General features: G+C 34.5%; 1 protein-coding gene across 1 annotated transcript in view; it reads left to right on the top strand.

Annotated features, from left to right (window-relative positions):
* The window catches only part of LOC108771781 (cationic amino acid transporter 2), an 88,880-nt gene extending 63,264 nt beyond the window's left edge, over positions 1-25,616 (top strand). The window contains exons 5-14 of the mRNA XM_018537143.1: positions 7,114-7,322; positions 19,656-19,827; positions 20,861-21,044; positions 21,161-21,285; positions 22,047-22,300; positions 22,830-23,072; positions 23,947-24,091; positions 24,367-24,460; positions 24,567-24,694; positions 24,913-25,616. Coding sequence (XP_018392645.1) covers positions 7,114-7,322; positions 19,656-19,827; positions 20,861-21,044; positions 21,161-21,285; positions 22,047-22,300; positions 22,830-23,072; positions 23,947-24,091; positions 24,367-24,460; positions 24,567-24,694; positions 24,913-25,304 — 1,946 coding nt within the window. The 3' untranslated portion in view covers positions 25,305-25,616. The remainder of the gene's footprint in view (positions 1-7,113; positions 7,323-19,655; positions 19,828-20,860; positions 21,045-21,160; positions 21,286-22,046; positions 22,301-22,829; positions 23,073-23,946; positions 24,092-24,366; positions 24,461-24,566; positions 24,695-24,912) is intronic.
* The last annotated feature ends 298 nt before the right edge of the window (positions 25,617-25,914 follow it).

Raw genomic sequence — 25,914 nt, 5'->3', positions numbered from 1 at the left:
ATAAAGAATGTATTCATTGAATATACCATACTTTGAAGGATATTAGGAAAAGATGATTATATAATGACCAACGTTTTGCCCAGGTAATGTTCCGGAAGCTGAAATTATTAATGGTTCGGTGTGCAAAGGGGTTGGCTCCCTTTATCAAACTTCTTTACACAGACGTGTCGCGGCAGCGAGGAAAAGTTTCACTCGCGCCAGTAGAAGAGCAGCGGATGCGCCGCGACGGCGGCAAGTGGCCGCAAAACCGGTCAACCTTAATTAACTTTTTCTCGCTCATCGTACAGGCATTTGCAGATGAGTTTGCAGCCAGCTGTTACGCTGGCAACGCACATGAAAGCCTGTAATTGTTCGCGCGCGAGTCGAATTGCATGGCTAAATTTGATGTGGAAGGTCGGTCAAATTAATTTGGAAAATGTTTTCGAAATGATGAAAGTTCAGTGAAATGTTCGATGAAACCAATACTGGCGAAACGATGTATAATAATTCGTAACTTGATTGAAATAACTCAATGAATTTGCACACTACTCCAGAATTGATCGCTTATTTATTACCCAAATAATCCGAAGAAAGAAATATCGTGTCTAGCTGTATTGAGAGTTCTTTCTAATCTCATATAGACCTTTTCTAGATATCTTCAGTTTTTTTCCAGACCTTTGTGTTAATACGATGAGATTTAGTTTCCGAAAATCTTTTCGGCCTTTTCTGTTTTTTTTATTAGAAACGACCCTCGTAACGAGTTTCGGAAACGGATTTGAACATACTTATACGTCTCTCAAAGTTCATTCTACAAACCCGCTAATCCTCATGATTACGTCAATCCTGTGTAATTCTAATCCGCTGGTATAATCACCTTGGATGTTTACCAAACACATGTAATTCCTCAGTTCGCACGTTCCGTGCGTAACTTACACAGATATCTCGGCTACACGCATTTTGTGGTTGGTATGCACGTTGCACATAGCGGGAAATCTGGGTGGTAGGGGACAGATCCGGAGAAACGTCGGGCGAACGGGAGGAGGGAGAGGGTTAAAACGATGGAGTTGCGGTGGAGAGTCTGAGGGGTTGGAAAGCTGGGCGGCGTGCGGAGGAGGGAGGACAAAAGCATGAGGGGGTGCGAGAGGGGCGCTTGCGCGGATGAGACTAGGTCTGGCACCTGTGGACCTCATCGATCCGAACCGGTTTGCGAACCGCACGCTCCGACGCTTTTTAACCTGTCCACCTGGACTACAGCGTCCAATCCTTTCCGTTCCCTCCGTGTCATCTTTGTATTTTCGTAGTCCATCTGCCATCGAGTTTTACAAGACGAGAGTCTAATCCTTGAGATCGTCCCTTAATCCGAGCGCTCATCTTATTTGCTAGATTAGCAAGATAGCATTTCGATCCTTTTAATTCGCTTCTCAATGCATATGTGACAGCGATTTTCATTTCAAATTTGACGTGACGGTGTAACTGGATTAATGAATCTTAAATAAATATCGACTGAATTTTAAGCAAAGAATTACGTTTTTAAGAATCATATATATAATATTATTGTAATGTATACCGCGTACATTTTTGCGAAAAGAAATAGCAAATTTACAGTCGACGCGTGTTCTTTTTAAAATAGGAGAAACCTCGATGGCACAAGAGGAAAGTTGTGTTCCATTTATATTTATGGTGAGAGAAATAATGGAAAATTATTACCACTAAATATGATTCTTTCATAACATAGACTCTTTTCCCTAAGTTTTATTCAAACTAAACAAGTATTATAATACAAAATAAAAAAATCTGATTTAAGAGGAGGCAAATAAATTTTTGATATACATATGTTTTAAAATTTCATATTAATGTACTTCAGCTCGAAAAAATAAATATACATATATACATATATGAATGAAGTATTATTAGTTGGAAGAAGAGTTTCTGTTACTACATATATGACATGTAATTTTAAGTAATAACAGTAATTGTATAAAATAAGATGATTGAAAGCAAATGCATGCATGTAAAAATGAAGTACGTTTATTTAAGGCTTAGCGTGACTTGTTATTGCGTATACACGAGATGTAAATATTTAGTTATAACTTGACTTTAACAAAATGTTTTACATTTAATATTTCTATATTAAAGCAAGCTAATCTCATACAATTTATATTTGTTTTTTTTGCAACAGCATTTTGCTGTTCGATCATTACAAAGTAACTTTAAAATATTAAAAAATATGTACATATCTACGATCAGTTTTTTATTTTTAATTTATATTTTAATTAATTTAATGTAGAGTGTTTGTCGTATCTGGAGATAACTAATTTACACCGTGATGTATGTTGATGTACCACACTATTAAAAGATAAGCTGGTTACAATGCACAGTATATTTATGCTTCATTTACTATGAAAAAAACTGTACAACATAAAGAATTGTTCCCGATGTTAAAATATGTTGTACTCTTAAAAAATATTAAATTTGTATTAAATGTGTAAATATATATTTATTTGATACAAAAACCATTAATTTAACTGTCATTTTTTAATCGAATAAATATTTATTTATTATAAGTAAATGTTTATTTAATACCAAATATATTCTAAGAAATACGTATTAAGATTTAGTAATTTTTCTTTAAGTGTAGAGAAAAGTTTACTTGGAGCACAGTTTAATCAAAGTAATTAATTGTTTAAAAAGTTGGTTGTCGAAATTGTGAAAACTGTCTCAATGAGCCCCGGTCTCATGACTCTTATTCAATTTGCTTAATTTCTCATCTTCTTTTGTCTCATCAATATTACATTTTGTCGAAAATAATCGATGAGAGAGAACGGAAGCGTTGCAGGACCGGCAAAAGATGTGAGCTGACACGGCTTGTAGACGACACTGACTGCAAAATTATTCCTGACACTGTTCTCGCGATCGTTAACCAGCAGTTAGAGGGAATACTTAATCAGAACTCTAGTTTCAGCGCGGTTTATACCCGACGGCGTCGTTGCAGATAACGGTATCATTGAACTTATCCAATAATGCGGTCGTGCTTATGCGAAGAGTGTCACAGTTACTGAAACATTGACGTTTATTCCTACATGACAGTTTAGAGCAAGCGTTTGAGAGATATAGAGAGAGATCGCGTTTGCTGATTGTACTTCACACTTCTTGATATTACCGCAACTTGTGAAATGAGAAAATCAACAGCATAACTGATCGAGGCCCAAGGGAGATGTATAGAAAAATGTTTTCTCAAAGGACAATTCCTGAGAGAACAAGCTCCCTCGTCAAGTCTGACGACGCAATGTATCTTATCTTATATGCGTTGTTATCGATTGTTATATGTCTGCAGACGCGACCGAAGCCGTTCGATATCGAGGCCAACATGCAGGCATGCACTCCATTTCGTGGAGATAAATCCTAAAGCTTGCGATCTTGTCTATATTGCCATTTACGTTCGTGATCGGCATTCTCTACGCGGATTTCCTTACCTCATCTTCGCATCTTCTAAGCCGACATCGTCCTTGGAAGTTTCTTCGCTACGGGATCATGTCTGATCCATAGAATTAAATACTAGTCTTATAATAGTCGTGACGGAGGCGTCTTCTTAACTGAGATTTCACTGTCAAGACAATTACGTCAAATCACGATACTCGGATCGACTCGCTTTACGGTGATCGACTTTCCGTAATTTTCCTAAGCTTTGAAGTCTTGCTGTAAGAGATTTGTCTCGATATCAATATCTGATTTTCTTTTAAGTTGTAGGAACTAGAACTCTGTTGGACTTTCAAACCTTATCCCGCCTACAAGTCGTACATTTCAATCTTTTCACGCAGATCTTCATTCAAAAGAGTTTAATGAGAGCCAATAGAAGTCGAGAGTGAGAGTAATTACACTTGAACGATATGTTGAGAGTTGCAATGATTTTTTAATTATAAGCAATTAAAGTTAATCATTCGCGAGCATTCGCACGATTCTGTATATTTTTGGACACATTTAACTTTAATGGAAGATAAATATTTATTTTACATATTTATTTTATCTCGTTTTTAAAGTATACAATTAATAATAATAAACCTTTAATTATTTGGAATAAATTTTACATCATATTTTAAGGATTAAGGTTTCGGTACTGGATTATTTCGTATTTACATCGTGAAATTCACCGAATATTATTACCGTTAAAATCTGTATTTGCGTTTATCCATACCTGTCTATGTGTTTGATCGCGGTCTTTCAACCGGCAACGCATTTTGCACATCGTTCGACGATTGTATTTGCATACAAACGTACGTGTTCGCCGACGTAGAGATCGAGCGGGTCGCTTGAGTGATCAAAACCGTTTGATTCGGTCGAAAATTGCCTCTTTCGTTTGCACGCGTAACCTGTGCATTGACGCTGCAAAGGAAATGAATCAGCAATAGGACTGGCGAATCGAGGTCATACCAATGCATCCGATTCTTTGCATCACTCGATATAAAATAGCGCAGCGCAAATTTTTTGCTTCACAATTCAAAGAGAGACTTTAGAAGCCTATAGATAGGGTTATCACAAAACTAGAAATCAAGAAAGTCGGGGAAATGTTAGGAAAATTGAAAACAGCCAAAAAAATCGGAGGGAAAAAGCCAGGGAATTTTGCAAAATTTTCTGAAAAGTAAAAATTGTTGGTTTAAAGAAGTTTGATACATCATATCTATACAGTTTTGAAATAAATACTACACTCTAAAAATCTTGGTATGAATTTAACAATCCTAGTGTGAATGAACACTTGGATTTGATCAATGGATCAAACCTCTAATGTTTAGAGTAACACCACCATGGTATAAATTTAAAACTCATGATTAAAACCACATCATGTTGGTGTTGATATTAACGCCATCACAGTGAGAATTAGACACCGCTATTGTTTACGTACCAACTTAGCAATTAAACGTAAGCAATATATATCAGCAGTATTAATAGTAATTTACATTGCTACGTTAAATTGCAAATAAGAACGATAAATCATAAATTTCAAAATATTAAAAGTTAGGAAAAATTATTTGTCTGAAAATCAGGGAAAAGTTATATAAAATTTAGAATGAGGAATTTGTAGCAACTTTAAAGCCGCTACGGAGTCGGGACAAATTAATCAGTGATCTCTTAAGTTTTTCTTAAGAAAATCGCTCGAGCAGATTGTTTTCTTCCATTTTAAATAATGTAGCAATCTTTATTCATCGCAATGATGCGGTTTAGGTCTTTTATTTTATAAACACGATAACATTGTCGACCATTTTTTTTCCACAAAAGGTAGACGAAGGCTACTGATGTAAGATAACAGAAATTTATTCTGTATCCTGAATATATACATATATATGTATGTATGTATCGAGAATTTATTTATTTCGCAGAATGAATTTTTATCGGCGATTTCTTATTCGATTTTTCTACAAAATTTAGTTTTTCGATCGGACGCTTGAATGAAAGAGGCGAGTTTCCTGTGCACTTCTCGGAGAAACCGCTGTTTTTTCCCTTGCTCATGAATCATTAGATTATCCCCGACCGCATGAATTACGGCTATGTGAAGTTGGCCCCCCCACTATTGCAAATCTAAAAATGACCATTCGTTTGGTGGTCGTTTGGTGGTGTTTGGTAGTCCATTCCGGACGTTTGGTAGTCAAAGATATAAGAGAAATGTCAAAAAAAGAAGAACGCGAGTGAAGTTAGCCCCCCCATTTCTAAAACTCGGCTTTGCAGACTGCAAATGCAATAATGACCGTAAGCATTCGTTTGGTGGTCGCTTACTGACGTTTGGTAGTCCATTCCCGAAGATTGGTAGTCGAAATTATAATCGGAAATATCAAAAAAATGATATACGCGCGTGAAGTTAGCCCCCCCATTTTTAAAACTCGGCTTTGCAGAATGCAAATGCAATAATGGCTGTAAGCAATTTCGACTACCAATTATCGGGAATGGACTACCAAACGTCAGTAAGCGACCACCAAACGAATGCTCACAGCCATTATTCCATTTGCAGTCTGTAAAGCCGAGTTTTAGAAATGGGGTGCCTAACTTCAGGCGCGTTTTTCTTTTTTTGACATTTCTCATTATAACTTTGATTACCAAACGTCCGGAATGGACTACCAAACGTCAGTAAGCGACCACCAAACGAATGCTTACGGTCATTATTGCATTTGCAGTCTGCAAAGCCGAGTTTTAGAAATGGGGGGGCTAACTTCACGCGCGTTCTTTTTTTGACATTTCTCATTATATCTTTTACTACCAAACGTCCGGAATGGACTACCAAACACCACCAAACGACCACCAAACGAATGGTCATGGTCATTTTTAAATTTGCAATAGTGGGGGGGCCAACTTCACATAGCCATGAATTACGTCGGTTCTCCGCTTGTTGAAAAATTTCCGCCTCGGGAATTTCTTCTACATTTTTGGCTGTCACGGGAACGTCGTGCTCGAGAGAAGCGTAGAGGAGGAGATCCAAGTAATTTGACGAGTAAGAATCTCGGGCATTTAGGTACTTTTTTGCATCGTTAGCGAGTACAACGGTTTTTGCCGTTCGATCATATCGATCGTTCGTTGATACATTACTTAATTCTTGGTTGAAAGTTTCCCCGCACACGTGTTCCTTGTAACGAAATGTCGATAGAATTAACGATTCGTTAATTTAATTCTGCTGGCCTCGCGAATTTTCCACGAGTAAAGAATTGAATAATGTACTAAATAGCAGAAAAAAAAACACTAACATGAAAAAACTGTAATGTAAAAAAAGTTTCATTAAATTGGCACGTTTGATATATTATTGATGTGAAATATGTATATGCATGCATGTGATAAATTGGCAATTAAACTTTATTGATTAGAAAAAAATATATGATATTTTAAAGAAACATATTTTTTGAAGGAAATAGCATTTCTATACTAAGCGTCTCATTGTATCTACGAGAGAATTATTTCTTTTTATTATCTTTAGGTTGTTTTTTATATGGGACAATTTTGTATTTCTAACGAATCTTTTACTAAATTTTTAAATCATAATTGTTTCAGAATAATCTTTAGATTTTTTCGTATTCCTGACAAACCGATATATTCATCATTTATATAAGATAAACGATAATTATGACTTGTTAAAATTTCAAATCACATTTGTTCCAGGACGGCCGCCAGACTTTCTCGCGTTCGTCATCACGATACTTATGATGCTGCTAATGGCGGCGGGGGTGAAGAAGTCGCTGGTGTTCAACAACGTGCTGAACGCCATCAATCTCGCCGTCTGGGTCTTCGTCATGGCGGCGGGCATGTTTTATGTAGATTCCAACAATTGGTCCGAGCATAGCGGTTTCCTCCCCTATGGCTGGAGCGGAGTAAGTATAACGTATACAATAAATAAAATCCAAATCCCATTTCTACCAACATAGATTAACTTTAATCTTGATTTAACTTACTTTTTATTTGTTTCTAGTTTTAAGAATTAGAAAAGAATAAAGAGTAAATTAAAAATCGAGATTAATGTTAATCTACATTGATAAAAATGTACATAAGAGAACTAGTTTTTACAATAGACAGAATTATTCTAATAGAACAGTGTTTTAAATAGGATTAAATGAAACTGAGAAATGTTTTACAAATGATAAAACGCAATGACGTAAAACAATTATGCACAAACGTAAAAGATAACAAGAAGTATTGAATTCAGCGAAGATGTAAATTCGATAAGAGGTCAATTAAAACGTGAGAGTTTTATATTTTACAATTTCCGTTTCACAAAACAATACAATATCTCGTTACATTCGATTTACAAATTCCGTATAAATAATTCCAAACACAAAGGGTTGTTACAACAATGGTGATTCACAACGCCGCGGTATTAACGCCAGCAGCCTTTGTCGCACGGTTCTCATCGCGGATAACGAAAAGAAAAAAGCAACGAGAGGTTGGAGACAGGATGAAAAAGCCCTCTCGGCTGAAGCCCTCTCGGCGTGTCTTTTTCCAGCTGCTTTCATAGATTTGACCCCCTCGCTTTGGCGCTTGTGCCCTGTGCCAACAACAGATGGAATCGCATACTGCGGTATTTTGATATTTGTTTAAAGTATTAAGAGAACGTTGGTTTCCCAATGAAAAGAAGACGAGATATAGCTGACAAAGCCAACTGTTTTAAAACATTTTTATTTGCAATGCAATAAACGTTTTTTTTTTTTTTTTTTGATGACAGAAAATTACTAACAAATATTACCAGTTAAATGTATTTGCAATTAGCGGACATGATCCAATCACTACATAAAATGATTAAAATTGTAAATTAAATTTTAGTCAATTCGAATTCTTATAAAAATTAAGATAAATTATAAGAATTTAAAAATACATTTTAACGTGTGTGTCACATGAAATCGTTTTATTATATTCTTAGAAACAACGAATTTTTTTAGAGTCATACATTTTACATATATCATTAAAAGCTTAGTATTTAAAATTATCATTTTGTCTAATAAAATTGTCTCATATTCACGGTAACTGTTTCCTAACTGGTATCATACTTACCTTATCATACTTACAGAATGTTGAAAAATCAATAATATATCAAAAGTTTTATAATTAAAAGAAAATATTGTATTATTCGAACTTTCTTTGCTCTTTTATATACATATTGTTCTCTATACCGTCAGTCATATTACAATAAACTTCTGAATGTTATAACGCATCATGACAAGGGAAGATTCCGATAATCTGTGTGAAATTCCAATTGCTCGAGGCGCAAGGTCGCTGCCACCGAGATTCGGTCAAGGGATTCTCCACCCGCGGCTTACGACAGTTATGCGGGACAATGGCAAACTTGTTGCACCAAGTCAGCCCGACAGATGTAGCAGGAAAGGACAATGATCGCTAGCAAGTAGAACGACGGTGGAAATTGTACTTCGTATCGCGTACAGGCACAGGAAGAAACGAATAGAAGACGATGCGACATAACGCGACGCGATGCGATGCGGTTGACGGTGGTGTCCGCAGCAATCGATAGCGCGAGATAGAGCCCTGGGATATTGGGACGTTCGGATGACTGTCGGGAGAAATAGAGAGCGAAGTCCAGTAAAGAACGAGAGTCTACACTACTACTTTTTTCCTAGTGCGTTTGTATGCAGGATGATTATCTACAGAACTATTTCCAGATAGAAGGAGAACGATCAACTTGACTTTACGTAATTTTCAAGTCGATAATTGACGCCTAAAGATATCTTCATATATCGTAAAATGGGATAATTTTTGATCAAATTTTAATAATGTCCAAACAGCACGGTTTTTTAAAATTTGGGTCAAATTTATTCCGACTGAACCGAAATTATCTCATTTTATAATACTATTCTCCCCAAGGAATACACAAAAGTCAAATAAAAAATTTAAATGACTTTACTGATGTTAATAAAATAGTCAAATTTTGTAACCAAAAATCATAATCTTAACTTTCATGATGTTGAAATAATATTATTTTGACTTTCGTTTGCCTTGTATGTCAAAAGAAGTTCCTTAGGTCTCTAAATTATTTAAAATGCAAAAATTATTATACTCTAAAGAGTGAAAATTCTATCGCTTTTGAAAAAGAGTGGCAGAATTTTTAACATTTAAGAGCGAGAATTATATTTATATAATTTCTCTGGGAAAGAAAGTGAAGTATGTGTGCAATAAGGAAAATCTTTTTTATTGGGTGCAAAGAAAAGGAATTGTATCGAAATTGTAAAGAAGAATACAAGGATAAAAATACTAAGCACAATGATGCATGCTATGGTGGTTCGTCGTTGTATCGCATATGACTGAAAAATTGCTCGAAGTGTCACGTCATATGTGAATCATTAGTGATGTACTCGCGATGATATGCAAAAGGTGCGCGTATCGGCAGGGAGGTTACTCTGCTCGGACCATCCCTGTTTCGCCGTGCAAAGCATAATAATTCGTACGCTCCGCGCGCGATCTCAAGGGAAATAAATTAAAAACCTGTCTGAACCAGAGAGAGGTTGCCTGCAAAAACAGATCCGACAATCCCGGCGTTTCGTCCCGAGCGGATCTCCTTCTCACTCTCTCTCTCTTCGTTTTTCTATTTTCTTCTTTTGTTCTCCGCCTCTGGCGTTTATATCACGCTTCTTTGTTGAAGAAAATTCGACGTGTTTCACGATAGCGACTTTACTCGCATTTGCTGCACAACATTATATATTTAAATTCTCTTTAACACGATATTTCATTTTATTATGATACAAGACGATAAGTAAGTTTAAATAATACTTCTTTGAGTCTTTTCGCTCTTTACTTTTTTTTAGAGATTTGTAATTTTTATTTATGTTAAAAATGTATTCCTGTCTCGTCTCTCCCTTTCTAAAATTTTTATAAATAATATTAATTTATTTTTTAAATACGATTATTTATATTTCTTATTAAAATGATAAATCGCTTACATTTTCTATCGTTATACATGTTTTACATCGATTTATTTTAATTTCTACAATACAATACGATTAGTCTAAGTTTTTTACAAGTTTTAAAGTGTTAATTGCATCAAATCAACGATCTAATTAAATTTGAGAGGATTAATAATGTTTCAGATTAATTGTGTTGAAAGTTTGAAAGTAATTGGCGCGCAGTCAAATTTCTGAAATAAATTCATTAAAAAAAGTATATATTGTTTTATATACATATATTAGATGTTTGAATTAATTCTCGCTGTTTGCTAAAAAACTCATGCTTATTTTATGAAAAAGGTATCTGATATTTTATTCACAATATTGTCCATCAAAAACTAATAACCTTTTCGGGTAACAAATGGATTCCGCGGTAGAAAAATTCAGGTTCTTTCGAGGCGATCCAGTTATTGAGCTATTTTTTATATCTCCGAAAAAACTGAAGTGCTGCTCAGAAAGACAATGCTGATACAATTGATAGTACTTTCATATTATAATACATAAGACAGTACTTTTCATATTATACATAAGCAGTCACTTTCGGCCATGTTGAAACAGCACAAATACTGACCTCTCCTGGTCAACAGCGAGAATTAATTCAAGCACCTAATATTAGTTTAACATCTAACTTTAATTGTAATTGGCGTTTCGCGTATTCAGTTGATGTGTTTATATGAACGATTCTGTTTCCAGTTTTATTATTGTTAGTACAATCTGCTGTACTGATATGCTACTGAAGTTTACGAAATGTTACATATCCATTTTGTGCGATAACATAAATGTTTTTCTACTTATAACGATTTATCCACTTTATGAATTTTATCCACTTTTGCGATTGTTTGTATCTGGCGTTATAGGATCCGAGAGAACGTCCGCGATGATACGCGATGCTGTAATATGACAACGTGTGTGCTGTATGCATTCGTACACGATATCGACCATTTTTGCGCGTCTCGAGTAGCGGACAACCATAGCAGCCCCGCCATTATTTCGCGCAAAACGTCAAGCTCTTTTTTTCGGCTTTATACTGCTTCGTCAACGATCGCCACATGACACGTGTCACACTCGAATTAAAATGAATGGTGACCGAGCAGTCGACGGGGCTAGAAATTCATTCGTTTTATGGAGTGGCTTCGTGTAGTGTTTTATTGCTCATATTAATGCGTTGCATCTACGGGAATCGTAATTAATGATGTTTCCGTCAATTTAGGGTATCAAGAAAAGTGATAGTGTTCTAATGAGGAAATGTGATGCTCGCGTACGTGAAACAGTGCAATCCGAATGCCCGTGCTCGTCCGAACTTCCGATGATTTACGTAGAATAACATCGATACGGTATAGTGCATTGGTTCGATAAATTTATCCGAATCAATACGTTTGATTCGGTTAGTACCCACGTCTCTGCATAAATTTTTTCACTTATACAACGACCCAATTATTTAATGACCTTTTGTGATTTCAGCGAATTTTTCGTACACCTTTTACGTACTTTGCGCGTGCTTTCATTTTTGATATTGTTACTGCATGTATTACTGATTTTAATTCGACGAGAGAGAATTATTTACGTCCGTTCACGAGTCTTTCCCGTATCCATAGTTCACGATATCGACGCGCTGGCACGTGCCGGAGCGGTACCTTTGACTTTTACAGATCGCGATGCCTACGTGTCACACAGTTCGCGGAGCATCCTGTTCACGACAGGCCAGGCTGACTTGCCGCAGCCGTTTAATCTCGCGACGACGGATCGACCTTACTACCGTGATCGTATTACCGACGATGTGGTCGCTGAAACGTCGCTAAAATTAATGACTTGCAATTCTTTGCGAGATACGAGCCTTTTTTCACAAAGAACACACGTACTGCTTTAATGAAATGTAAAAGTCGACATAATATATAAGAAAATATAAAAAGAATGAATTAGAGAGAGAAAAGACAAAAAAATTTTTTTAAATGTTAATTGTACATCTATTTGGTCTCTCTCCTCTTACAGAAATCTAATTAATCAATTTATTATTGAAAGACAGTAACTAATTACTTATTTAATAATGTCTTTCTCACAATTAGTATAATAAATATTAATTTTAACACTGTAAGTAATTAATTACTGTCTTTCCGTAATAAATTAGTTAGTATTAGATTTCTGCAAGGGTCGTTAATTTAACAAATCTTTGTTATTTATCTTAGAAAATTGTTGTCGTTACATTAATACGCGAAGAGAATTTTATATATTGTTCTAAAGAGAGTACAGATATTTTATAACGAGTATATATATTGGTTGGAAGAAATCGGAAGTTAACCCCATAACGTCGTAAGGTAATTTTGAATTTCTTTCTGTTAAATTACGTGTGAACCATGACTCCGCCCATCTGCGATAATTTATCTTTTGGTCCGCCAAATATTAGTACAAGATCGAAGAGAGGAAAGCGCGGAGATGGAAAGGGATTCGGTCACTATTTCACAGGCTAGAACAAAGGAGAAAGACCCCTTTTAGAGGTACTCCGCAGAGGAAGGTGCTGAGTTTCACGAAGATATAGGCATAGTCTATGGTCGGGTGCAAAGCGAGAGCGACTCCGGTTTCTTCACGACCCCGTCAGTAAACTTTTGCCGCTTGTCCATTAAAGCTGATCCGGGGCGTCACGTACATTCTCAATTTGAGGTTCACCTGGGAACGCGGCATAATTTCGCCGATGGACCGTAACTGACGTTAGGATCTGTACGAAAAGACGTATCGCGAGTATGTGAAAAGATGAAAAATCCCCTTGAGATCACCACATCTACATGACAATAATTCTACAGCGAACGCGGGAGAGATTCCAAGTCTCTTTGACATACGATGCTCTGGTTGAAGCGAGCGCGTTATATATTTCTTGCGGATAAAAAGCGCATTTTCGCAATTCTTATAAATATCTACTGATACGGGAAAATGTAATGCAATACGGCGGTAGTCCGAAATCATGGATACTTAATTTTTTCTGATAATATATATTACTACACACACAGAAAAATATCATTCTACTAACTAAGAAAAGTGATTACTTAATTTACTTTCTTCCTTTTAAGTAAAAGTTATTTTTAGCAAAGAATATTTTCTTGATAATAATTTTAAAGTAACTTATTATATATAAATTTTAATAAAACTTATTGAGCCATAATATCTACATTATTTAATTTTGATATAATTTTGAATAAATTTGGTGCTTATGATAAACTTTTGATAGGTTTGCGGAAATATACATTTTTGGAATATTTGAAACAAGGAATTATTACTTGTACACAGTATGTATTTTTCTGTGTGTATTTGTCTATGAATCAGTCATCACACATTATACAACATAATAATTTAATCCGGATCAGAGATGAAAAATTAATTTCCACAAAGTGGAATTAAATGAGATTACATAAGCATTTCGTTTTTTAAAGTATCGAAATAATTGAGTCAACAATTTTACTTGTAATTTAGAGATTTCTTTATAAAGCATCTTAATTTAGTCTTTTGAGTGATGAAATCATTTTCATCACTTTTAAAAATTTATAAAAATTATTAAGTAATTCTTACATATGTGTATTTTGACATTTTCAGAAAATATTTTTAAAGTTGCATATATTTATTGTACAATATAAAAAATTGTATATAAATGTTATGATTAATTATAGTCAACAAAATGACAAAAATGCACTTTTGTGTATTAAATATGCAAAATTCTAAAACAAAATATTTAAATCAAAAATATCTTAAAATTGATATTACAAATTACAAAAGAAAAAAGTAGTTCTACTATCAATTGTCCAAAAAATTTAATTATTGAATAATATATAATCCGAAATTGATATTTTTTTACAATATATATAAATAGGTATAAATTGAACGTTTATTGCATTTACATTTTAAAGTTAAACAATGCATTTTATAATTGATATTGCGTCATAAAAGTTACAATTAATTGAAAGAAACATTTTTGAATATTGATTTGAATATATTTTTTTAATTTTATATTTATTACATTATAAAATATTACTTATAATATTCAACGTAAATCATTTCATTTTCCATTTGTTTTAACAGTTTGCGGAATCTTTATCAATGTAAACGAAAATTAATTAAAAATAAAAAATAAAAGAAGCTCCAGAAAACATTATACTTTATATACGATGGATCCTTTATATCCTAAGGTAAATTTCTGAAACGTCGGAAAGATACACATAAATGGGAGTCGGCAACTCATAAAACTTATTCTTTAAATGTCAAAGAAATTCCTTTTTAAGAAAAGAATATAGACTATTATTTAGCCAGATATTCCTAAATATTCCTAGTATTTTAAGGAAAAAACTGTGAATACGTAAATATTATAATTTAATCGTGTTTATTAAGGTGTGTATTAATCTTTTGCAATAGTCAAGTAATATGTACACGATTTATATCGAGCTTTCTTTCTGTTTTATTTCTAGAACATTTAGTCACTTTTTCATTTCCACCTTCGCTGTTCACTCCTCAGGATACGCTTTATTGTTTACGGTTGTAGTTCTACCGATCTTTGAGCGCCCCATTTGCGGGCGCAATTCCCGTCGAAACCGGAGAATAAATCAATCAGACGAAATGTAATACGAGGATGCGCCAGCTTTCTGGTGTGCTTGCTCTCTCTCTTTCTCTCCCTCTGAAGATTTATTCCTTTCCTTCCGGTGCAATATATATTTCCAGCCGCATCTCTACATCGCAATATTTTCAAGAAAAATGTGAACTCTCTGAAATTATTCATTCTTATTTGTCCACGAATATTCTGTGTTTTATATATAGAATAATAGCTGCAATTTCAACGAAAGCACCCTGGTAAAAGCATTTGTTGGAATGATCTTTCACGTCCAGAATTACGTCAAGTTCCAATTTTCGAGGAGTACAAGATATAGAATGGAATTTTGTTGCAATGCACAGAGAATTTAGCTCGAACGCTTCTTCTTTTCGACGAGAGATCTGTTCTAAATAGTTTATGTCTGCTGAAATTGCGGGGTCGAGATAAGGACGATCGTGTGGTCGACAAGAAGAATGAGATTGCCGGTCTTAATGCATAACGACGTGCTTTGTTAGAACATTTTTTAATTTACTTACTTATGATGACTTAACATTCAGCGAAGCGTAATTTACTTTGAGAAGGCACTAATTTCTCGACAATGGGCGATCATAAATTACTATTTTTCCTTCTATCTGAAATCTCCCTCTCCTTCGCAGCTGACATGAGAAATATACCGTATAATTCTTGGAGAGTACAGAGATTAGGCTTAAGTGCACAGAAAGAATGGTTTTACTGAAGTATCTAAAAATCTAGCTAGATACAAATCTGAAAACAATTTTACTCGTTAAAATAACTTTGTAGGGCACTTAAACTGTTGCTAGAATGTCAAAATCTTTTGTAGCATTGCTTATCATGCTGCAGATTTCTATGTAATTATTTTGTGACTTAAGATAATTATTTTCATATTTGTGTATCTAAATTGTAGCTAAATTTTTAGATACTTTAATAAAACTATTTGTTCAGTGTGTATAATTAAAATTAAGATAATCTCTTTTCATCTCTGTATTACGCATTATGATATTCATAATGTTTATAACTCAAAATATTAAAACACGGTTTGTTTGTTTCTTCGTACTAAAAGAAAAATGTTTGATATTTGTGACTACAATTGTATAGTAAAGTAATTATGGTTAGGAATATTTCTGTTATAACATTAGTAATAATAATTACATATGTAATTTTTTTAAACATGAAAAAATTTTACTATAAATTTCAAATATTAATGTAATAGAAATTATTTATATAATAATTTCAAATATTAATGTAATAGAAATTATTTATTTAAAGATATAAATAACAAATAAATTAAACACTTCATCTAATAAAGTAATCGTATAATTATAGCGAATATAACTATTTTCTTAAATTTATTTACTATTTATAGTAATAATAATTTAAAAACGTTAAGAAAATACTAAAGATTTTGAAGCAATTGTGTATGTGACTATTATTAATGCAGCTTTAAATGACATGGTCAATGTACACTAAATATTAACAAATATTGCACGAATGCATATGCAATATATGCATGCACAATTATCACATGAATGAAGGCTAATATTTAGCAAATGAAACAATTGACCATGTTTGTATGGTTAAAACAACTATAAATGTATAACTATTATTAATATCCTATATTATGAGCTCATTTCTGGCCGTTTTTTCATTATTAGAATTTATGTTGTATTTTTCAATAACAAGCAGGTCATAATTTATTTTGCTTGAAAAATACACATGTAGTTATCTCAAAAAATGACTATAAATTATAGTTAAATAATGATAATTGCAGCAATTTTTTCTCTCAGTGCGAATGTACTCTTTTCCCAATTTTTTAAAATTCTCTATAACGTGCAGATGAAACGAATTATTCTCCGGCATAAAGCAATATTTAGAGATAGTCAAGCTCTGTGCGATAAAGGATAGAGGGATAACGTGTGCAAGAGCTAACAGGGTCAGCTGTCTCGCTGAAAGATTCACGACTTTCCTTAGGAGCGTTTCCTCGTGTTCTCCTTCAATGTCCTACGTTTTACCGTGTTCGTACATCGCTTTATAAAATCTCGTCGTCTCATTTCATTTCTTATCCTTTATGAAAGTGAAACATTTCCTTCTCAAATAATTAATAAGAAATGCGACTCTGCATCGAATCACAGAGGCAGCAGTTTGCAGAGATTCGAACGAACATCGTATGAGCCGTAATTTTGTTTACAGCTTCTTTGTTTCCGTCAACACGGAGATTTACGTTTTTCAATGCTCGACATCGCTCGGAATTCCGTTGCAACAAAGTTACGCGGTCTTGCGCATTACCGCGAGCAATTTTAAAAACTCCAATTCTTCTTCCCCATGCCTTCCCGCGGAAGTAGAACGTTTTTGAGCCCAGATAATTAACTTTGAAACACAAGTTCCGTCAAAGAACAACCGCAACGCCGGTTTCCGAAAGTTTGAAGTCTGTTATATAAAGAAACCATTACGTCGTCCGCGTTCACCCTTGTTTTAATTTCTTTGTTTCCGTAAGAAATTCGCGTATCGATAATATGCTTTTCGAGACAAACGTTTGGCATTACTTGTATTGCCGCGGCCCAGATTGCGATGTAATTTCTTTGCTTTCAACTAATGGAATTTCGAGGCTGAAACTCTAGGATTTCATATTGCTGAAGTATTATATTTGAACGGTGTATTTGCGATGAATCGGGTGGGCCGGACGACCTTTAATTGCGATTTAACTGCGCTTTTGTGCAACACGCTCGCACGTGGGCGCAACGACGAAAATGTAGAGGATGTAGTAAAATCAGGGTGTACCGAATACACAACGCCCACCTCTCGCTGGTTCACGAAATTTCATGTCAACTTTACTCGAAACTCCATCGCATAATCTCTCCCGCTCGAGTTCCCATGCTACTTATGAAAATTTCAATTTCAACATTTTCATCCGGTGATCCTTTGATCTTTCTACTTGTAATTTTTTTGCTTCCGCTCGCTATATCTTTTTACTCCTTTTCAGACAATTAAATCAATTAATAAGGAGAGAGTGATGATAATAATTTTTTTAAACGTTTTACTACAAACAATACATTGGTACGTGACATACCCAATTCGATATATTGCTTATAACTTTCATAAAAATAAATACAGCCTTGGTAAAAAATATTAGGCACCTTATTAATCATTATTAAAAATTTGGACTTAGAAATTGATTTATGATATTTACTGTAAATTATCTTTTAAGTAAATGAATTCAGATAAATATATATACCTTTGATAAAAGAATTAGAAAAGCATTGGAAAAATAGCTGGGCATGCTGTACGAAAAAGGCGTTTCAAAGTTGGAGAGATGCTGGAATCGTCTATATTACCAACAAAAGCATTTTTCTGTTTTTTTTTTACTTATAAAAATCCTTCTCTAAAATTAAAGAAAATACGCCCAGATATAGAAAGATACAAAACTATAGGTATATGAAGAATAAAAAAAAAGTCTTTGAATAATGTAGTTTCCTTTTAGCACGCAGATTATTTTTCTTCACATCTTCGTACAATACAAGTGATTCTAAATAAATAAACTAAAAGTTGAGTCTATTTATATGTAAATAACATATGAGAGCTTGAGTTTATGATTTTGATTTTTGAAGCTTATAAGAGAAATAAATAGAAAAATATGATCTGAATGTATTTAACGTAGATAATATACATACACTTAGATCGTATTTTTCTGTTTATTTCTTTTTAAAATATATAATATATTTTCTATAATATATAAGAACATTATATAAGAGCTTTAGAGTTTATAAATTCAAGACTTTATAATATTCTTATATATTATTCAAATGTGGATAGATACATCTTTAATTTAATTATATATTAAAAATTTTGAATTGAATAAAATAAAGTAGATTATATAAAAATAACCTTATATACCTATATTGAAGCTTTGCAATTTTTTCTAATTTTTTGCTGTAATAAATTAAAAATTGATCAGATTCGAAAGAACAATTTCTGAACCTAATAAAAGAATAGACGTAAAATAGATAATTCGGTTAGAGTTTAACCATTACTTCAGCATCCCTTAACGTTAGTGGTAGCGTGCGGTCATAATATTTGTGGGTTTTTAAATTTATTTTCTGAAGTAAATGCACGACTGCACCAAAACGTGAATGAATAAGTAACTTTTTCCGTGTGACCGACTGTACGCCGATTATTTAAGCAACATCGTCCTAATCTTACTTTCTCGGAGCTTATCAAAAATTCATAAGCACGTTGAGCAGAGGTGAAATATGTAAACGCTTTAATATTACATCCAAAGGACGTGACACTTTCAGTAAATCTAACTAAAGGCAGGGATTGCGATGACAGCTGTAAAGACTCACGCTGAAAAATCAGCCATTTTTATCGATCTCCAATTAATTACTTTATACACGCCCCTATAATCGGCATAGTTACTGAATCAAACGCCAACACGAATACCGCATATCATCCCTAATACGAAGTGAATTCTATGGCAAATTTTACGGTTCGATAAAAGTGCTGTGACATTTACCTAAAGAGCCACAGCTCTGTTTGAACTCGATTTTCCATCTCGAATTTCCATCAAATATCTTATTTTCGTTCCATTTTATCGCATTTCGGTGTCCGATCGGTCTCCATCGCGACAATATATTCTGCAGTCTGACGCGTTGAAAAACCAAATCTCTCTTCCCTGTCAGGTTTTCACCGGAGCGGCGACGTGTTTCTACGCCTTCATTGGCTTCGACATAATAGCCACTACCGGCGAGGAGGCGACGAACCCGAAGAGAAGTATTCCCCTCGCCATAGTCTCGTCGTTGATCATAATTCTCATCGCTTACGTCACCAGCAGCATGGTCTTGACACTGATTGGTGAGTAGACCATTAAACAATGGTAGTCAATCGTTTGTTGGCCCTCATTAATGGAAATACTCTCTTATTCATTTTTCGCGACAAACATAGTAGAGCGACGTGCTCGCTCTTTTGATTTTGTCGCAGTGTTTTTGTATCCACTACTGAAATTTGAACAACTATTAACACAATGAACGCAGAGAAGGAGTTACGCTAAGATAACCAACTCGTAAAGAAAAGATAGAGGGATATTAAGAAAGAATATTAATTATCGTAATTAAATTTGAATAGAGATAAATATTTTTAAATAATTATTAATGAAATACATAAACAATATTATGCTATTATATTTGTAAATAATAATAACACTTGATATATAACATTATATAAGATCACAGTAAAAATTACACAAACTCAGTAACGAGATCACATTTTATGTTGTACTTTTCTATTGAATGTATTTTATGAATAATCTGGGTTTTTAAATAAAAAGTCATAAAATTCTCTACACTTTAATTATAAATTATATTTATTATTTTTACAATTATTATTTTCACTTATCATTTTTACTTATTATTTTGATATATAAAAAAAAACGATCAATTTATAGTCATATTCTTAATTGGAAATAAAATTTGGAACACGTTAAAATTTCAAAAAGTGAAATAAACAGAATTTTGAACTATTCTTCTTAATTTTAGATGATTAGCCACCTGAGACATGCCTTTTTGACCTCTATTGATTAATCGAAAGCTGCTTTCATTTCGTACTGGGATCGATTTTACTATAACTCTGTACCGTGTAGCAATGTTTGGCGAAACGATGGAGACTAAAATTATTACGAAACTTACTCGTAAGGCAAATGAGAGTTGTTGAAACTTTGACATTATTGGCCATTGTATGAAATGTATTGTTATTTCATACGAAATTGTTACTATTGACACATTGATTGTCGGAGAAACTCGTAGAGTCAAAATTATACATGGGACGCTAGTATCTTACGGAACTGTCGTTGTAGTGTTCCTAACATGTATTCGCGTACCTTGTGTTTCAGTTCCATACGATCAGGTTGATCAGGATTCTGCGTTGGTGGAAATGTTCGGTCAAGTCGGGGCCTACAAATGCAAGTACATCGTCGCAGTCGGTGCGCTGGCAGGCCTGACGGTCTCCATGTTCGGCAGCATGTTTCCGATGCCTAGAATAGTCTACGCGATGGCTCAGGATGGCCTTATTTTTCGGTAATGATCACGACAGGATAACGCCCGATATGGAAATAGCGATAAGAGGAATTATTAAGAACAGTTAAGACTGTAAATGTAACTTTGGATTTAACGCGCTCGTTTCACTTCCGTAGGAGCCTCAGTCAAGTTTGGCCGGCGACTGGTACTCCCGCAATTGCGACTCTGACTTCCGGCATGTGTGCAGCTTTCGCTGCGCTGTTAATCCAGCTGGAAGTGTTAGTGGAAATGATGTCGATCGGTAAGACGTTATCTAAAATGACTTCCGATTAATTCAGAGTAAAGTGAATATAATTTTTTTGACATATTTATTGATTATCGACTGATAGGGAGTTTTGAAAAACCATTAATATAAAATTATGTTGAATAAAATTAGTACACGGAAAAAAAAACAGATTTACTGAAAAAATTTAGCTAGATAGGTCTGAAAATAATTTTGTCGAAACATCAAAATAATTATGTAAAACGCTTAAACGTTGATGAGAAAACTGCAAAACGTTTTAACATTCTAACAACTAATTTAAGCATCTTATACATAATTATTTTAATTGTTCAAACAAAATTGTTTTTAAAGTTCTCTATAGTTAAATTTTTAAATATTTCAGCAAAAACATTTTTTCCACGTATGATTAGATCTTCTCATTTTTGCTGATTGAATTCAAATAAGCTTTACGTTTCTTGCACATCAGATTTACAATCTTTTTTTACAATTATACTATATACTTGGCTAATTATTGATCTTATATTTATTTTTAAACAGTTAATTTTTTAATAAATATAAGTTTCTTGAAATTTTCATTGCATATTTTTAAATGCATTTATGTACTTTTTTTTTTATACTTGTAAGATATCTTCTATAGTTTATAATTCAGTTTCCAAGCATGCTGCATTGCGTTCGTTAAACGTTAAAATCGTCGCAAAAATTGAATTATAATGGAATAGCAATTAGTGCTGGGAAGAATCACATTTATGTTCAAGTTCGCGATTTAATTAATGCTACAGGTACTCTGCTGGCGTACACTCTGGTGTCCACATGCGTGCTGATATTGCGATATCAGCCGCATTCGACGAATTTAATCGAGTTGCTACCGCAGAGCTTGCGAACGCCTTGTCGATCGCCCACGAAGGAGACGCAGGGAAACGGCCAAGTGACTTACGGCAAGGAGCTTAGGCCCGATCAGCTTGTAACCGCATTAAACTCGGTACAGACATCCCAGTCGGAACTCACAACCACCAACAACGGGCAGCGTATCACGGTGAGACGTGTTTAAGTTTGCGCGTCAAAAAACAACAAAATCGCATAGTTCGCTTCCATTGCCGTGTAATTGAAGAAACTTCTCTCGTCTCAGCGAGAAAACGAGATTTTCTCCCCTCGATTTCTGCAGTTCTTTTCGTTTTTCGTACAGTTCCGTTTCGGCAGTTCTTTGCACGCGCTCAGTTCTGTGCCATGCTCGACGTTTCCTTGGAATTAGACCATTTCCAGAGTACATTCGTCTTAGATGTTTTCAAGGGATTTCTTACAGGATTTTCTGTCTTCCTTTCTTTGTTCCTACATATCTTCTTCCTTATATTTTAATGCAGTTAACAAATTTTTTATCAGGAAAAAGTAAAGATTTATCTCTTTAACTATTAAAATTTCCAAGATAACGACACAATTCAACTCTTTTTCCGTTTTACTGAATTTCTTCTCCATCGACGAACAAAATTGGATCAATCGCGTAGCGGAATGCAGGAATGGATTGGGCGAGATTGCGCAATTTTGAAATTAGTGTCGTGTCGTTTCAGGTACGGCGGGTGAGGAGGTGCAACAGCTCGTCGCCGGATTCGGATGACACGTACGGCGGCGAGGAAGACGAGGTGGGATTGGGTAAGGACGATCAGTATCTCGTCAGCGACAGAACGGAGAACAAATTCTACGGCAGCGTGCACGCGGCTGCGGCCGCCTCGAGTTGCGGTAGTGCTCATCAGTATCCCGGAAACACGCCAATCATAGGGCCACCGTTGAATTATCTACAGCGTCGATTGCAGGTATAGAGATCAGTAATCGAAGAGCGGTGGTTTGGTGAAACAAAGGTCACCATTTCGATTGTAATATACTCTTCTGCTCGATTATTATTATATTTACAATTAGTACGTTAATCTTTTTTTTTTTAGAATTTTACATAACATTTTACACATATATACAATATAAATTGTTAATTAATAATAAATAATAATAATAAAATTCATAATATCACATGATACATTTCTTGGAGTGAAATCTTCCAAAAAAGTTAAAATATTGCCATTATTGAAAAAGAATGAAACTTTCGTACTCTTGAATAAGAGTGATAGATTTTCACTCTTTTGAAACGAGATTTCACACTTTTTAAGTAAGATTCACTCCACACATAAAAAGGAAATGAGATTTTTTTTCTTTAGAATGAATTTTACTCCAAAAAAAAAAGAGTGAAAATTTGTCACTCTTATTCAAGGGAGTGCAGATTTTTCACCCTTTTTCAATAGTGACGATATTTTAACCTTTTTGGAGTGAGTTCCACTCCAAGAAATTTAGAGAGTAGAACTATTTTGGTCATTTCTTTAGATTATCACTACTTCTATCCAATATGCAATATATTGTTTTGACTAAAACAATGAAGTTAACAATTTAACTTAAAAAAATTTTTCAAATTTAGTTTATTGTTTACTAAATGCATGTTAATATAGATGATGTTTTTTGAAACTACAGAAATGAGTTGATTCACATTTTGATACATGAAAGTTAAACATAACAAAATTATTTATTGCTCCTTTGATATTTAACATTGTATGAACGTGTTTACTTGATCAGGTCCCATACCCATAAAATATTCCTTCCGACACTGCGATTATTATGAAGCTAATGAATGATGACATTTCGTAGGCGGCGCAGTACCTTTGTCCTGCTATATTCCCGTGGGTGGACAGAGGTCCTGCAACAGAGGCGTCAGGACGTTACGTTATGAAGCTCGTTGGGATCTTATACGTTTTGATCCTTATTTTTGACTTGATTATCGTCTGTGGGATGGGTGAGAAATTTACGTCATTTTTAATGTATTAATAAGTATTTGTGAAATTGATCAAATCTTCCATAAAATATTTCGATATAATAAGAGACGAAAAAAATGTGCACAAGTAAAATAAATATAAAAATAAATGTTTAATTCATATAATATAACATTAGAGAAGGATATATTTTTAAAACATAATACGTATCTAAATAATTCTACAAAATTGTTTTAACTATTTGATTAATCGCTGTAAATATTGAGGATCGATATATTTTAGCTCTTTTTTCTTCCAGGTAACATGGGAACATTTACAACGATATTACTATTCTTATTTCTCTTTGCCATAATCGGTATACTTCTCGTCATCAGTAGAAAGCCGCAAAATAGGTAGGATTATTCGTAAATCCGTAAACTGTGAAGCATGCCTAATCGTGAAATGGTCTAATAATCTAACAATAAGTGCTAATTACCTTTATTTCCTATTTTGTTTCAGGAGCAGCGTAATGTTCATGACTCCAGGCTTACCCTTCGTCCCTGCGATCGCCGTTACCGTTAACATTTATCTCATCTTTAAGCTCAGCATCCTCACCTTGGTCAGGTTCACAGTCTGGATGACTCTCGGTACAAATATATATTCAAATAACATGTATAGTTTTGTACATAAATTATGTGGATGGAGATATTTATAAACAAAAGCGCGATATGCTTGATTATAATGTGTTTTTATCCGAATTTCTATCTGATCTTTACGTGGAACGATAACATTTTTACTTTTTTAATTTTTTTTTCTGCAGATCTTATGATCAGTCAAAACACTGTTTTTTTGTATCTGCCATCAGGTTTCATCATGTACTTCCAGTACGGTATCAAGAACAGTAGCCTGGAGGAGGCGAACGCGTCGGAGAACGTCGACGATATCGTCGTCGGTGGTACGGCCGGCAATATTGAGTTGACCGTGACCGATCACCATCAGCGGCAACAGCAGAAGCAGTATTCGCCAGACCACAGCATCTACGAGAGTCAGCAGCTGGACGCGTTCGGCCAGCCGATTTTTGGTAGTACGAATTTCGGCGGCACGCCGAACCAGCAGCAGCATATCGGCATCGGCGGCCATCAACAGAGGCAAACGGGGGCGGCGGGAAGCGGCCGCCGCATCGACCAAACCGCGTCAACGACGACGGGCAAGAACCTGTTCATCGATCAGGATAGCTTCCCCACCTGGGACGATTGAGGAGCACCGTGCGCGGTACCGAGAACGGATATTAATGTATACTTAACACACGAATAGAGAGATGGGAAGAGAGATATTATTACTACTACATACATCAACACGTTTGCGCGCGCGCGTGCGACTGGCATCGGACGATTACCGATGATATCAGACTCCTCGGAGATCGCGGCGGTTTTGAGCTCAAACTTGGAGGATTGCGCGAAGTTCTTTTAACACGCGATGAGCTGTCAATAGTTATCGAGAGTTCAATGTGCTCAAAAAGATTTTAAAAAGTATTTTCCTGACAGTTTATCTAAAATTAAATTTGTAATAGGAGACAAAAAATAAGTTAAATTATGGTTGAAATTAATTTTTCAGACTTGTAATTTGCTTGAAAAATTCGTATCACAATTTATATTCTTTTCGCAATTGCAGTCATTGACATTGCTTTCTTTGGAGGTAAGCTTTTATTTTTTCACATTTTTAATTCTAATTTTACAAAAGAATTTTGCACGAATGCTCGTTGATACAGTTATAAGGTGTCTATAAGAAATAAGTTGGTCTCGTTTGCTCGAAAGTTACATATTTCCATACAAAATATACACGATGGAGATCGTTGGAAAGAAATTCG

Source organism: Cyphomyrmex costatus, unplaced genomic scaffold (assembly GCF_001594065.2).
Source record: "Cyphomyrmex costatus isolate MS0001 unplaced genomic scaffold, Ccosl1.0 scaffold1640, whole genome shotgun sequence".
Taxonomy (NCBI): Eukaryota; Metazoa; Arthropoda; class Insecta; order Hymenoptera; family Formicidae; genus Cyphomyrmex; species Cyphomyrmex costatus.
This window is presented reverse-complemented; position numbering and strand designations above follow the sequence as displayed.